This window comes from Pristiophorus japonicus, chromosome 1 (assembly GCF_044704955.1).
Source record: "Pristiophorus japonicus isolate sPriJap1 chromosome 1, sPriJap1.hap1, whole genome shotgun sequence".
In the NCBI taxonomy this organism is placed as follows: domain Eukaryota; kingdom Metazoa; phylum Chordata; class Chondrichthyes; family Pristiophoridae; genus Pristiophorus; species Pristiophorus japonicus.
Window position 1 is genome coordinate 431,929,876 of NC_091977.1, and position 15,313 is coordinate 431,945,188.

The 15,313-nt window shown below is 45.7% G+C and overlaps 1 protein-coding gene across 6 annotated transcripts in view; it reads left to right on the forward strand.

Moving 5' to 3' along the window:
* LOC139275532 (coiled-coil domain-containing protein 178) overlaps positions 1-15,313 on the forward strand; it is an 846,828-nt gene that overhangs the window by 311,669 nt on the left and 519,846 nt on the right. For all 6 annotated transcript variants that reach the window (XM_070892705.1, XM_070892709.1, XM_070892736.1 and 3 more), the window contains 2 exons: positions 3,681-3,817; positions 4,856-5,039. In XM_070892705.1, coding sequence (XP_070748806.1) covers positions 3,681-3,817; positions 4,856-5,039 — 321 coding nt within the window. The remainder of the gene's footprint in view (positions 1-3,680; positions 3,818-4,855; positions 5,040-15,313) is intronic.

The window sequence follows — 15,313 nt, forward strand, 5'->3', positions numbered from 1 at the left end:
TTCCTCTGGTCTCGAGTGGGGTAGGGGCATGGTTTCAGCGTCAGCCTGATTGTGTGGCCCGAGGTCAGCGTCCACCTCCTCGTCTTCCTCTTCCTCTCCTGAGCTGAACCGTCAGTCCTTTCTGGCAATTCTTGTCCCCTCCTGATAGCCAGATTGTGTAGCATGGAGCACACCACCATGAATTGAGCTACCTGCTCAGGGTGGTATTGGAGCTCACCTCCTGAGTGGTCCAGGCATCTAAAGCGCTGCTTAAGCACTCCAATGGTTTTCTCGACGATATTGCAAGTGGATCTGTGGCTCTCGTATTGCTTCTTGGTTTCGGTGTGGGTGTCACGCATGGGGGGTCATCAGCCGGGTGGCGAGGCCATATCCTTTGTCACCAAGCATCCAGCATTGACCTTGTGGCTGACTGGTAAACATGTCAGATACAGTGCTCTCACGCAGGATGTGAGCATCATGGATGCTGCCCAGAAATTTAGCATTCACTGCCATAATAATTTGCTGGTGGTCGACAATGAGTTGCACATTCAGGGAGTGGAATTCCTTGTGGTTCCTAAAAACTTCTGCATCCTGAAAAGGTGCTCACATCGCGATGTGCATACAGTCTATTGCTCCCTGCACCTTGGGGAAGTTAGCAATTCGGTAGAATCCTAAAGCCCTCTCAGTCTGAGCCTCCCTGGTCATAGGGAAGCTGATAAAGTCCATTCTGCGTGCGTAAAGGGCTTCAGTGACCTGTCGAATGCAGTAATGTGTGGCATGCTGAGATATAACGCAAATGTCACCAGCTGAGGCCTGAAAGGAACCCGATGCGTAGAACAAAAGTACCGCAGTAACCTTGACCTCGACGGTTCTGATGGTGCTGGCTGGCTGCACATTTCCCTGATGAGCTGGCATATCTCACTGATAACCACCTTCTGGAAGCGCAGTCTCCTAAGGCCAGTGGTGTCGGACAAGTTGAGGTAAAACTGCTCCCTGTAAGTGATGGGGGTGTAACGTCTCGTCCTCCTCATCAGTCTGGCACGTCTTACATTGGGCACATAATGCTGTCGAATGTACCTTCTGCCATCTCGAGTCTACAGCATGTACGTGGTCATCAACACAGGCTGAGAAATGACAGGCCCCCTTCCAATAGCTATCAGTATTACACCGATTGTTAACAAACAATAAATGTCCCCACTAAGACACCTAAAGTAAATTCCAATCATCCACAGTATGAAAAGATGTTTGTTCAGATGTTCACATCACCTTAAAAGACCTCCAGTGAACATCCAAACTCCCCCGAAGTTGAAGCAGAGCAGCCTTTTAAATGATGCGACCTACGATTTAGAAAATGGCATCCATACGGCTGTGATTAGTTCAGGTCAGTTCAACTTTTCACAGCAATTTTTTCGGCGAGCGATATTGTCGGTGAGATGTGTGCAAGGTGATTTTCTGGGCGTTAGTTTCGGCAAATGTGATCTTTATGACAAAAAACAGCAGCCGGGCGTTATTACTAAATCTCGGCGCTAATTACGCGCTGAAAGTAACGCAGGCCGATATTATGGGCATTGGTTTCGCCCATTCTGATTTTTTTGCGGGCGGTATTATTTTTTATCGGCGTTATGTGCATGCCGAAAGTAACGCTCAGTGATAAGTGACCGAGAAGGGTGTTACTTTCCATTGTGTGGAAATGGGCGATATATGGGCGTTATACGTCATTTCAGCGTTAAAATGGACGTTAAGTGGGCGGTATGCATGCAAAAATAATGGAAAGTCTAGCCCTATGTGTTTGATGTCATTAGCTTTATTATTGTTAGTTTTTTTATTCTATTATTTTAACCTCCCTCGTATGGATTTATGAAAGGGAAATCATGTTTGACAAATCTGTTAGAGTTTTTTGAGGTTGTAACTAGCAGAATAGATAAGGGGGACCAGTGGATGTAATGTATTTCGATTTTCAGAAGGCATTCGATAAGGTGCCACACAAGAGGTTATTGAACAAAATTAGTGCTCTTGGGATTGAGGTTAATAGACTAGCATGGATTGAAGATTCGTTAACGGACAGAAAACAGAGAGTAGGAACAAATGGGTCATTTTCGGGTTGGCTGCCTGTAACTAGTGGGGTGCAGCAAGGATCGATGCTTAGGCCCCAGCTATTCACAATCTATATCAATGATTTGGATGAGGGGACCAAAGATTGCTGATGATACAAAGCTAGGTGGGAATGTAAGTTGTGAGGAGGATGCAAAGAAACTTCAAGGGGATATAGACAGGCTAAGTGAGTGGACAAGAACATGCAAATGGAATATAATGTGGAGAAATATGAAGTTTTTCACTTTGGTCGGTAAAATAGAAAAACAGTATTTTTTAAATGGTGAGGAATTGGGAAATGTTGGTGTTCAGAGGGACCTGAATGTCCTTGTACATAAATCATTGAAAATTAACCTGCAGGTACAGCAAGCAATTAAGAAGACAAATGGTATGTTGGTCTTTATTACAAGAGGATTTGAGTTTAAGAGTAAAGATGTCTCACTGCAATTATATAGGGCCCTGGTGAGATCACACCTGGAGTATTGTGCACAGTTTTGGTCTCCTTACCTAAGGAAGGATATACTTGCTATAGAGGGAGTGCAACAAAGGTTCACCAGACTGATGATTCCTGGGGTGAAGGAGATTGTCCTATGAGGAGAGATTGAGTAGACTAGGCCTATATTCTCTAGTTTCGAAGAATGAGAGGTGATCTCATTGAAACATACAAAATTCTTACAGGGCTTGACAAGGTAGATGCAGGGAAGGTGTTTCCTCTGGCTGAGGAGTCTAGAACCAGGGGTCACAGTCTCAAAATAAGGGGTCGGCCATTTAGGACTGAGATGAGGAGAAACTTCTTCACTCAGAGGGTGGTGAATCTTTGGAATTCTCTAGCCCAGAGGGCTGTAGAGGCTCAGTCTTTAAGTATGTTCAAGACAGATTGATAGATTTTTGGATATTAAGAGAATCAAGGGATATGGGGATAGTGCAGGAAAATGGAGTTTGGGTCAACGATCAGCCATGAACTCATTGAATGGCAGAGCAGGCTCGAGGGGTCGAATGGCCTATTCCTGCTCCGAATTCTTATGTTCTTATTATATAGAACCTATCTGGGTCACTGACTATTCCCTGCCTAAGATGATAACCTGATTCCAGTTCTCCATTAATTAATTGAGCCGATTGCTAAAATGTGCTTAAGATTTGACTGTAGTGACTTGTTCACTATTACGTTTCTCCCCCTTACCTGTAGATCACCAGTGCTTGGCTTCCTTCTGACCACGCAGTTAAAATTAGTAATTCATTGCATTACAAATGAAGACTGTAAACCCACTCCATACCACCTCTTGGCACAGTCCATTAGAGTGGCACTGTACTGTGCTATGTGAATGTAATTAACTTTTATAGCTCAAAACAACGTGTTTCCTCGCTGCTGACCAATATTTTAGCTAAGAGAAAATTGAATATTGGACAATTTTTGTTGTATGTTGAAATTTGAAATGCTTCAGATGAGAATTCGGTTTATAAAAATTCTTATTTTCTTGTACCTGTACATGTACCTTATATACTTTGAGATAAATGTAATGCATTAATATTCCTTAACAAATTTCTTGCTGGTAGTATGCTTTGCTGTGACTTTTAATTGCGGTGATTTTATCTACTTTATTTTTATGTAGACAACAATTGGCAAGTATGAGTTATCAAAACAACAAAAAGAACTTGACAGAAAACTGCATGAGCTTAAATGTTTGGAGAACAAAAATCAAGAACTTGAATTGGAAATTGAATTTTTTAACAAAGGCATTAAAGAAAGGTATGTGATATAGAAGTCTTTTGTGACTGGAAGGTTGTTCCAAGTGGGGTTCCACAGGGCTCAGTGCTAGGTCCCTTGCTTTTTGTAGTATATATCAATGACTTAGACTTGAATGTAGGGGGTATGATTAAGAAGTTGGCTGTGTGGTTGATAATGAAGAAAAAAGTTGTAGACTGCAGGAAGATATCAATGAACTGGTCAGCTGGGCAGAACAGTGGCAAATGGAATTCAATCTGGAGAAGTGTGAGGTAATGCATTTGGGAGGGCTAACAAGGCAAGAGAATACACATTAAATGGTAGGAAACACTTAACAAAGGGACCTTGGAGTGCATGTCCAGAGACCCCTGAAGGTAGCAGGCCAGATAGATAAGGTGGTTAGGAAGGCATATGGAATACTGTATAAAACACTAGTTAGGCCACAGCTAGAGTACTGCGTGCAGTTCAGGTCACCACATTTCAGGAAAGATGTGATTGCACTAGAGCTGGTACAGAGGAGATTAATGAGGATGTTGCCTGGACTGGAGAATTTTAGCTATGGGGAAAGATTGGATAGGCTGAGTTTGTTTGCTTTGGAACAGAGGAGGCTGAGGGGAGATCTTATTGAGGTGTATAAAATTATGAGGGGCCTAGATAGAGTTGATAGGAAGGGCCTATTTCCCTTAGCAGAGGGGTCAACAACCAGGGGGCATAGATTTAAAGTAATTGATAGTAGGTTTAGAGGGGATTTGATGGGAAATTTCTTCACCCAGAGGGTGCTGGGGGTCAGGAACTCACTGCCTGAAAGGGTGGTTGAGGCAGCAATCCTCACTACATTTAAAAAGTACTTGGATGTGCACCTGAAGTGCCGTAACCGACAGGGTAACGGACCAAGAGCTGGAAAGTGGCATTAGGCTGGATAGCTCTTTGTCGGCCGGCGCAGACAGGATTGGCCGAAGTGGCCTCCTTCCGCGCTATAAATTTCTATGATTCTGTATAAATTGATTTTTAATCAACCATCAGTATTTTAAACATAAAATTAAAAAAGCATATCTGTTAAAGTCGTCAGGAAAGAAATAAAATGAAGAAAGATATCCGGCAAATACACGTAGCTCTAAAGATTAATAATGGCAAGCTAAGCATCATGAAGAAACAGCTCACCCAAGTGGAGAGGAATCACAATGCAGTGAGAGCAAAGCTGGTGATGACGACAAAGACATTGACCGATCAGGAAGATAAATTGAAGGTTAGTGATTGATACATTATGCAAACTTCAGAAAATTTTGGTTTCAGTGGATTAGTTCTAACATCTTAATACATCAAAAAATTGACCATGATTAAAATAAAACTTGGCTTGGCAATACTTTTAATTTTAGGTTACAGCTTTTCAACTCAATTAATCTATTTGTGATATTTTACCTTTATGAATTTTGTAATAATGGTAATAATTAAAGGAAAGAGCTCACAACATGCAAGTGTACAATTCAACTAATTTATATATGAAAACTAGCAACATTGAAGTCTGCAACACATGGGTGCAGACCTGCAGGTACTGAGATCTTACTGTAAGTCTTGCTCCAGTTTTATCTTCTTATTTGCATTGGTGATTTTTCCAAGAAAATAATACTAGATTGATTCCTGGGATGATAGGATTGTCTTATGAGGAGAGATTGAGTAGATTGGGCCTATACTCTCTGGAGTTTAGAAGAATGAGAGGTGATCTCATTAAAACATATAAGATTGCGAAAGGGATTGACAGGGTGTTGGAGTGCTTAGGTGGACAATAATACTAAGTTGTTCATGGATCCAGATTGGGTGAGGGTCACTGATACTTGCACCATGGTACTTTATTGCATGCATCAGTGACCCAGAACAAGGCAGGAACCATGAACACCTTAGTACTGGAACCTGCCCCTGTATCATTTAAACCAATAGGTTGCAAGGGGTGAGGCCATTTTACATGTTGAGTCCGGGTATTCTGTAATATTTATTAGTGCAGCGTTAAAAAATGAAGTGCAGGAGTCAGTTAAAAGTCCAAAATTAAAATGTGTATTAAACATTTGTACAGCACCAAAATCCTTGTGGGGGTGTTGGGGGCGTGGGGGTGGGGGGTGGGGGGGGGATGCGGGTGGTTGCTAGTGCTGTTGGGAAGGATTTAAATTAACTTGGCAGGGGGATGGGAACCTGAAAATAGATTCAGTTGGGAGGGGAGTAAAGCTGGAATTAGAAAGCAAAAATAAAGAAAGTGAATTTGAAGGAGAGAGGAAACAAGCAGGTAAAAAGGATAAAAAAACAAATTTAAAGACTCTTTGTCTAAATGCACGTAGCATTCATAACAAAATAGATGTTCTGACGGCACAAATAGAGACAAATGGGTATGATCTGATCGTCATTACAGAGACGTGTTTGCAAGGTGACCAGGACTGGGAACTAAATATTCAGGGGTACTTGACAATCCAAAAGGACAGACAGAAAGGAAAAGGAGATAAGGAAAAGGATGGAATCACTGCAATAGTGAGTAATGATATTGGCTCAAATGATCAGGATGTTGAAACAGTTTGGGTGGAGATAAGGAATAATAAGGGAAAAAAGTCACTGGTGGGCATAGTCTATAAGCCCCCGAACAGTAGCAACTCCGTTGATTGGAGTATAAACCAGGAAATAGTGGAGGCTTGTAAAAAGGGAATAGCAATAATCATGGGTGATTTTAACCTCCACATTGATTGGACAAATCAAATTGGTCTGGATAGCCTTGAGGAAGAGTTCATAGAGTGCATAAGGGACAGGTTCCTTGAGCAGTATGTAACAGAACCAACCAGGGGGCAGGCTATCTTAGATCTGGTCCTGTGTAATGAGACAGGATTAATTGACAATCTCCTAGTAAAGGATCCCCTTGGAATGAGTGACCTTGGCATGGTTGAATTTCAAATTCAGATGGAGGGTGAGAAAGTTGGATCTCAAACCAGCATACTAAGCTTAAATAAATGAAACTACAAAGGTATGAGGGCAGAGTTGGCTAAAGTGGACTGGGAAAATAGATTAAAGTGTAGGACGGTTGATGAACAGTGGTGTACACTTAAGGAGATATTTCACAACTCACAAGAAAAATATATTCCAGTGAGGAGGAAAGGATGTAAAAGAAAAGATAGCCATCCGTGGCTAACTAAAGAAATAAAGGATGGTATCCAATTAAAAACAAGAGCATACAAAGTGGCCAAACCTAGTGGGAGGACAGAAGATTGGGAAGCTTTTAAAAGCCAGCAAAGAATGACTAAAAAAATGATTAAGAGAGGGAAGATAGACTATGAAAGTAAACTAGCACGGAATATAAAAACAGATAGTAAGAGTTTCTATAGGTGTATAAAAAGGAAAAGAGTGGCTAAAGTAAATGTTGGTCCCTTAGAGGACAAGACCGGGGAATTAGTAATGGGGAACATGGAGATGGCAGAAACTCTGAACAAATATTTTGTATCAGTCTTTACGGTATAGGACACAAACAATATCACAACAGTGGATAGTCAAGAGGCGATAGGAGGGGAGGAACTTAACACAATCACAATCACTAAGGAGGTGGTACTCAGTAAGATAATGGGACCAAAGGCAGATAAATCCCCTGCACCTGATGGCTTGCATCCTAGGGTCTTAAGAGAAGTAGTGGCAGGGATAGTGGTTGCATTGGTTGTAATTTATCAAAATTCCCTGGATTCTGGGGAGGTCCCAGCAGATTGGAAAACTGCAAATGTAACGCCCCTATTTAAAAAAGGAGGCAGACAAAAACCAGGAAACTATAGACCAGTTAGCCTTACATCTGTGATTGGGAAAATGTTGGAGTCCATTAAGAAGCAGTAGCGGGACATTTGGAAAAACATAACTCGGTCAGGCAGAGTCAGCATGGATTTATGAAGGGGAAGTCATGTTTGACAAATTTGCTGGATTTCTTTGTGGATGTAACGAATAAGATGGATAAAGGGGAACCAGTGGATGTGGTGTATTTGGACTTCCAGAAGACATTTAACAAGATGCTATATAAAAGGTTACTGCACAAGATAAAAGTTCACGGGGTTGGGGGTAATATATTAGCATGGTTGATAACAGAAAACAGAGAGTCAGGATTCTCGGGTTAGTAATCAGTAACTAGTGGAGTGCGGCAGGGATCAGTGCTGGGACCCCAACTATTTACAATCTATATTAATGACTTGGAAGAAGAGACCGAGTGTAGCGTAGCCAAGTTTGCTGATGATACAAAGATGGGAGGAAAAGCAATGTGTGAGGAGGACACAAAAAATCTGCAAAAGGACATAGACAGCCTAAGTGAGTGGGCAAAAATTTGGCAGATGGAGTATAATGTTGGAAAGTGTGAGGTTTTGCACTTTGGCAGAAAGAATCAAAGAGCAAGATATTATTTAAATGGAAAAAAATTGCAAAGTGCAGTGCAGCGGGACCTGGGGGTACTTGTGCATGAAACACAAAAGGTTAGTATGCAGGTGTGTGTGTATTTGTGTGTGTGTGGGGTCAGTGATTGTGTGTGTGTGTGTGGGGGGGTGGGGGGGGCACTGTGTGTGTGTGTGTTTGTGAGTGTGTGTGTGGGTGTGTGTGGGCAGTGTGTGAGTGTGTGTGTGGGTGGACAGTGTGTGGGTCTGTGTGTGTGTGTCTGTGTGTGACAGTGTGTTTGTGCGTGTGGGATGTGTGTGGGCAGTATGTGTGTGTGTCGCTTGTGTGTATGTGTGTGGGCATTGTGCGTGTGTGGGCAGTGTGCGTGTATGTGTGTGTGTAGGGGGGTGGGGCAGTGTGTGTGCATTACGGCTGTGTGTGTGTGTGTGTATGTGTGCAGTGTATGTGTGTTTATGTGTGCAGTGTGTGTGCGTGTGTATGTGAGCAATGTGTGTGTATGTGTGGGGGTGCAGTGTGTGTGGGCAGTGTGTGTGTGTGTGCATCTGTTTATGTGTGTGGGTAGTGTGTGGGTGCAATGTGTGTGTGTGTGAGGGCAGTGTGCGTGTGTGTATCTGTGTGTGTGTTTGGGCAATGTGCGTGCGTGGGCAGCATGTTGTGTGTGTGTGTGGGCAGTGTGTGTTTGTGTGTGTGAGCAGTGTGCATGTGTTTGTGTGTGTGTATGCAGGATGTGTGTGTGTGTGGGCCAGGTCGAAGAACACCCCAACCTCTGTTGTCGAGCTACAGTATGCGGATGACACCTGCGTCTGTGCACATACAGAGGCTGAACTCCAGAACATAGTTGACGTGTTTACTGAGGCGTACGAAAGCATGGGCCTTACGCTAAACATCCGTGAAACAAAGGTCCTCTACTAGCCTGTCCTTGCCACACAGCACTGCCCCCCAGTCATCAAGATCCACAGTGTGGCCCTGGACAACATGGACCATTTCCCATACCTCAGGAGCCTCTTACCAACAAGAGCAGACATTGATGACAAGATTCAACAACGCCTCCAGTGCTTCAGCCACCTGAGGAAAAGAGTGTTCGAAGACCAGGACCTCAAATTTGCCACCAAGCTCATGGTCTACAGGGCTGTAGTAATACCCGCCCTCCTGTATGGCTCAGAGACATGGACCATGTATGTTAGATACCTCAAGTCGCTGGAGAAATACCACCAACAATGTCTCCACAAGATCCTACAAATCCCCTGGGAGGACAGACGCTCCAACATTAGCATCCTCAACCAGGCCAACATCCCCAGCATTGAAGCGCTGGACAGGCCACATTGCCCGCATGCCAGACATGAGACTCCCAAAGCAAGCGCTCTATTCGTAACTCCTTCACGACAAACGAGCCAAAGGTGGGCAGACAAATAATTACAAGGACACCTTCAAAGCCTCCCTGATAAAGTGCAACATCCCCACCGACACCTGGGAGTCCATGACCAAAAACCGCCCGAAGTGGAGGAAGTGCATCCGGAAGGGCGTGAGCAGCTTGAGTCTCATCACCAAGACCATGCAGAAATCAAGCGCAGGCAGAGGAAAGAGCGTGCGGCAAATCTGTTCCACCCTCCCTTACCCTCAATGACTATCTGTCCCACCTGTGACAGGGACTGTGTCTCTCGTATTGGACTGTTCAGCCACCTAAGGACTCATTTTAAGAGTGGAAGCAATTCTTCCCCGATTCCGAGGGACTGCCTTCTGATGATAATGATGGTGTGTGGGCAGTGTTCGTGTGTGTGTGTGGGAAGTGTGTGTGCGTTGTGGCAGTGTGTGTGCATTGTGACTGTGTGTGTGTGTGTGTGGGCCCAGGAGAGGCATAAGTTCGTGCACCGAAGAGGGTGGGGCCCACTGTGATATGTGTGCGCACTGGGTCTGTGCAGCAGAGCTGGTCTCCAGTTGTCTTGGTTAATCTTAGCCACTGGACCGAGACCTAGCTCTGTCAAGCCCATGTGGTGGCTGGTGTGCAACGGCCACCGCACATTAAAAAAATCCACGCACAGGCATCTTCCACCCTTCAACATGTAATTCGGGATCTGGACTATTAGGTCCTTCATTGAAACACCTTTTTGGCATGGAAGCAAGTCATCCTCGATTCGAGGGATTGCCTATGATGCTGATGATGATGATGGGCAGTGTGTGTGTGTGTGTGTGTGCGTGTGTGTGTGTGTGTGTGTGCAGTGTGTGTGTGGGCATTGTGCGTGCGTGTGTTTGGGCAATGTGTGTGTGCGCAGGCAGGTTGTGTGTGTGTGTGTGTGTGTGTTTGGGCAGTGTGTGTGTGTGTGTATGTATGGCGCAGGGTGTGTGTGTGTGTGTGGGCAGTGTGTGTGTGGGCAGTGTGTGTGTGTGTGTGTAGTGTGTGTGTGTGTGTGGGAAGTATGTGTGCATGTGGGGGGGCAATGTGTTTGGGCAGTGTGTGTATGTGTGTGTGGGTATGTGTGTGTGTGGGCAGTGTGTGTGTGTGTGAAGTGTGTGTGTCATGTATCTTACATTATTATATATAGCTGTATCCTAACATGCTATACATGACTGTAATAAGATATGACCTGTAACCACCAGCATACCTTACCACCAGGGGTGCACTTACAAAAGACAGGTATATAAGGACAGGTCTCAGGCAAGTGCAGCATTCCAGAGCTGTGAAATAAAGGTGCAGGTCCAGAGTGACCTTGACTTCACTACATGCCTCATGTGAATTTGTACTGAGGGGACAGGACTTTACAGTGGCGACGAGTTACGGGATTACAGAATCCACAGAATGGCGAACAACAGATCAGATGAAAAGTACAATGTGGGAGACAATTGGAAGGACTTTATAGAAAGGCTCCAGCAAAGCTTTGCAACCAAAGACTGGTTAGGTGACGATAAGGCAGACAAGAGAAGAGCCCATCTCTTGACCAGCTGTGGCTCGAAAACATACGCTTTAATGAAGGATCTGTTGGCACCCGAGAAACCAGCAAGCAAGTCGTTTGAAGAATTGAGCACACTGGTAAGAGACCACCTAAAGCCAGCGAGTAGCCAACACATGGCCAGACACAGGTTCTACAACTACAAACGCTGTGTGGGCCAGAGCATACCCGACTTCGTGGCGGAACTTCGGAGGTTGACTAGTTTATGTGAGTTCTCCGATGAACTGAGGAGAGAAATGCTGAGAGACTTTTTCATTGAAGGAATAGGCCACGCAGGCATATTCCGAAAGCTCATAGAGACCAAGAACCTGACCTTAGAGGCAGCAGCACTGGTTGCACAGACATTCTTGGTAGGGGAAGAAGAAACGAGGTTGATTTACAATGCAGGTACGACAACTAACGAAATATCCGAACAAGAAGTTCACAGCACTAAACAAGCTGCTACCCCCACACACAGGAGGACAGGCTCTCGACAGCAGGCAGAAGCCATCAAGGGCCACAGGAAGGCCGTTCACACCTCATCAACCCACAATGCGAGCAATTAACTACAAACTGAGAGAAGCTCAAGAGAGATCAGCCAGACGCAGCTCATTCTTTGGGAACACTTTGAACAATGGAACAGGTCTGTGCTGAACGTGTGGGGGTGGGCACTCGTCAAGGGGATGTCGATTTCAGTAGGCTGTTTGCAGAAATTGTGAATATACAGGGCATTTGGCCCGCATGTACAAAAAAACGGCAGCTCGGCTGGTATACGAATCGGATGGGTCAGAAAGCGGACCAGAAGATGGTGGGGACAGTACCCGGGACACCGATGTACAGCGGGTCAACACGATCAATGGCCACTGCTCCTACAACAGGACGCCTCCTACTCAACGGGATATCTGTCAACATGGAGCTGGATACGGGAGCGCGTCAATCTCTCATGGGCGTTCAACAATTTGAACAACTGTGGCCGCATAAAAGAGACAGATCAAAACTCACAAAGGTCGACACCAAACTAAGGACCTATACCAAAGAAATCGTACCAGTCCTCGGCAGCGCCATGCTTTCTGTCACACACAAAGGGACAGTGAACCGACTTCCCCTGTGGGTTGTCCCCGGAGACCCCTCAGCACTGCTAGGGAGAAGCTGGCTGGCAAAACTAAACTGGAAATGGGATGATGTCCATGCCATGTCATTAGAGGAACGGACCTCCTGCTCAATAGTTATAAAGCGATTTGAACATCTCTTTCAGCCAGGTGTGGGCACTTTCAAAGGGGCCAAAGTCAAAATCTATATCACACAGGATGCTAGACCGGTCCATCACAAGGCCAGAGCTGTACGCTATTTGATGAGGGAAAAGATTGAACACGAACTAGACAGGCTTCTGCGGGAAGGCATTATATCACCTGTGGAATTTAGTGACTGGGCAAATCCCATCGTCCCAGTCATGAAGCCTGATGGATCCGTACGAATCTGTGGGGACTACAAATCTACCATAAACAGAGTCTCCCTACAAGACCAGTACCCGCTGCCCAGAGTGGAGGACTTAATTGCCACATTGGCCGGAGGTAAACTTTTCTCAAAATTAGACCTCACATCTGCGTATATGACGCAAGAATTGACCGGGGAATCCAAGCTACTCACCACGATCACCACCATCAATACACATCGAGGCCTTTTCATGTATAATCGATGCCCATTCGGTATCAGGTCAGCAGCTGCCATATTCCAGCGCAACATGGAGAGTCTGCTCAAGTCCATCCCGGGGACGGTTGTATTTCAAGACGACATACTTATCACGGGCAGGGACACCGACTCCCATCTCCGTAATTTGGAGGAAGTACTAAAACGGTTGGATCGGGTAGGCCTACGAGTCAAGAAATCCAAGTGCCTGTTTCTCGCACCCGAGGTTGAATTTTTGGGCAGAAGGATTGCCGCTGATGGAATCCGCCCAACAGAGTCCAAAACAGAAGCAATTCGCTTGGCACCCATGCCCCGGAATGTGTCAGAACTGCACGCCTTTCTCGGGCTACTCAATTACTTTGGGAACTTTATGCAGAACTTAAGCACGCTGCTGGAGCCTCTCCACGTACTACTCAAGAAGGGGTGTGATTGGTTTTGGGGGGACGCCCAGGAACGCGTCTTTAATAAGGCACACAACCTTCTGTGTTCCAACAGTGTTTTGACTTCCTTTGATCCAGGTAAAAAACTAGTTCTCACATGCGATGCTTCAGCGTATGGGGTCGGGTGCGTTTTGCAACATGTCAATAGTGCGGGCAAATTACAACCCACAGCTTATGCCTCCAGGTCTCTTTCGTGGGCGGAGCGCGGGTACGGAATGGTAGAGAAGGAGGCGCTCGCGTGCGTGTACGGTGTCAAAAAGATGCACCAATACGTTTTCAGGGCCAAGTTTGCTTTAGAAACCGACTACAAGCCCCTCACGTCCCTCCTATCCGAGATCAAGGCAATAAACGCCTGAACCACAACTCAGACGCTCCACGCGAGAGCGTAGACCACCTGAGAGACTGAACCTATAAAGATAATAAGACCTTGGGGGAGGGTGATGTCATGTATCTTACATTATTATATATAACTGTATCCTAACATGCTATACATGACTGTAATAAGATATGACCTGTAACCACCAGCATACCTTACCACCAGGGGTGCACTTGCAAAAGACAGGTATATAAGGACAGGTCTCAGGCAAGTGCAGCATTCCAGAGCTGTGAAATAAAGGTGCAGGTCCAGAGTGACCTTGACTTCACTACATGCCTCGTGAGAACCTGTACTGAGGGGACAGGGCTTTACAGTGTGTGTGTGTGTGTGTGTGTGGGGGGGAGGTATGTGTACCTGAGGGGGGGGCAATGTGTGTGGACAGTGTGTGTGTATGTCTGTGTGGGCAGTGTGTGTGTGTGTGTGTCTGTGTGTGTGTAGGCAGTGTGTGTATGTATGTGTGTGTGTGTGTGTCTGTGTGTGTGTAGGCAGTGTATGTATGTGTGTGTGTGTGTGTGTTTGTGTGGGAAGTGCTTGTGTGTGTGGATAGTGTGTGTGTGGGCCCAGGAGAGGCGTGAGTTTCGGCACCGAAGAGGGTGGGGCCCAGGGTCAGCACGTGCCAGCTCACACTTCGATATGTGTGTGCACTGGGTCCGTCCAGCAGAGCTGGTCTCCAGTCATATTGGTTAATCCTTGCCACTAGACCAAGACCTAGCTCTGTCAATCCGTGTGGCGGCTGGTGTGCAACAGCCACCGCATATTAAAAAACTCCACGCACGGGCATCTTCCACCCTTCAACATGTAGTTCAGTGTTGTGTATGCAATAATTCAATAGACTGAATACTGTAAACTCCGAACAGGTACAAACCTGGCTCTACTTTATTAGGGCCCAAAGTGATTACATTCCAAGATGACTGGCCTTTTATACCTGGGCCGCACACATGTGCGCACAGCCCAATGTCCTCCAACAGTGGCGCCACCTGGTGGCTAGTAAACCCAAGCATACATACATGACATTCGGGATCTGGACTATTACCTCCTTCATTGATGCACCTGTGAACTCATCGCTTTTTGGCGTGGAAGGAAATTATCTTTGATTTGAGGGACTGCCTATGATGCTGATGATGGGCAGTGTGTGTGTGTGTGTGGGCGTGTGTGGGCAGTGTGTGTCTCTAGCTAGGGTGGGTGTGTGTATGTGTGAGTTCGTGCACTGAAGAGGGTGGAACACAGGGGCAGCACGTGCCAGCTCACACTGTGATATGTGTGCGCACTGGGTCCGTGCAGCAGAGCTGGTCTCCAGTTGTATTGGTTAATCCTTGCCACTGGACCAAGACCTAACTCTTTCAAGCCTGTGTGGTGACTGGTTTTCAATGACCACCACACATTAAAAAAATCGACGCAAGGGCATTTTCCACCCTTCAACATTTAATTTGGGATCTGGACTATGAGGTCCTTCATTGAAGCACCTGTGACTCATCCCTTTTTGGCGTGGAAGCAAATCATCCTCGATTTGAGGGACTGCCTGTGATATTGATGATGGGCAGTGTGTATGTGTGTTTATGTGTGTGGGCAGTGTGTGTCTGTGGGTTTATGTGGGCAGTGTGTGCGTTTGTTTGTGTGTGTGTGGCTAGTGTGGGTGTGTGTATGTGTGCGTGTGTGGGCAGTGTGTGTTTGTGGGTTTGTGTGGACAGTGTGTGTGTGTGCG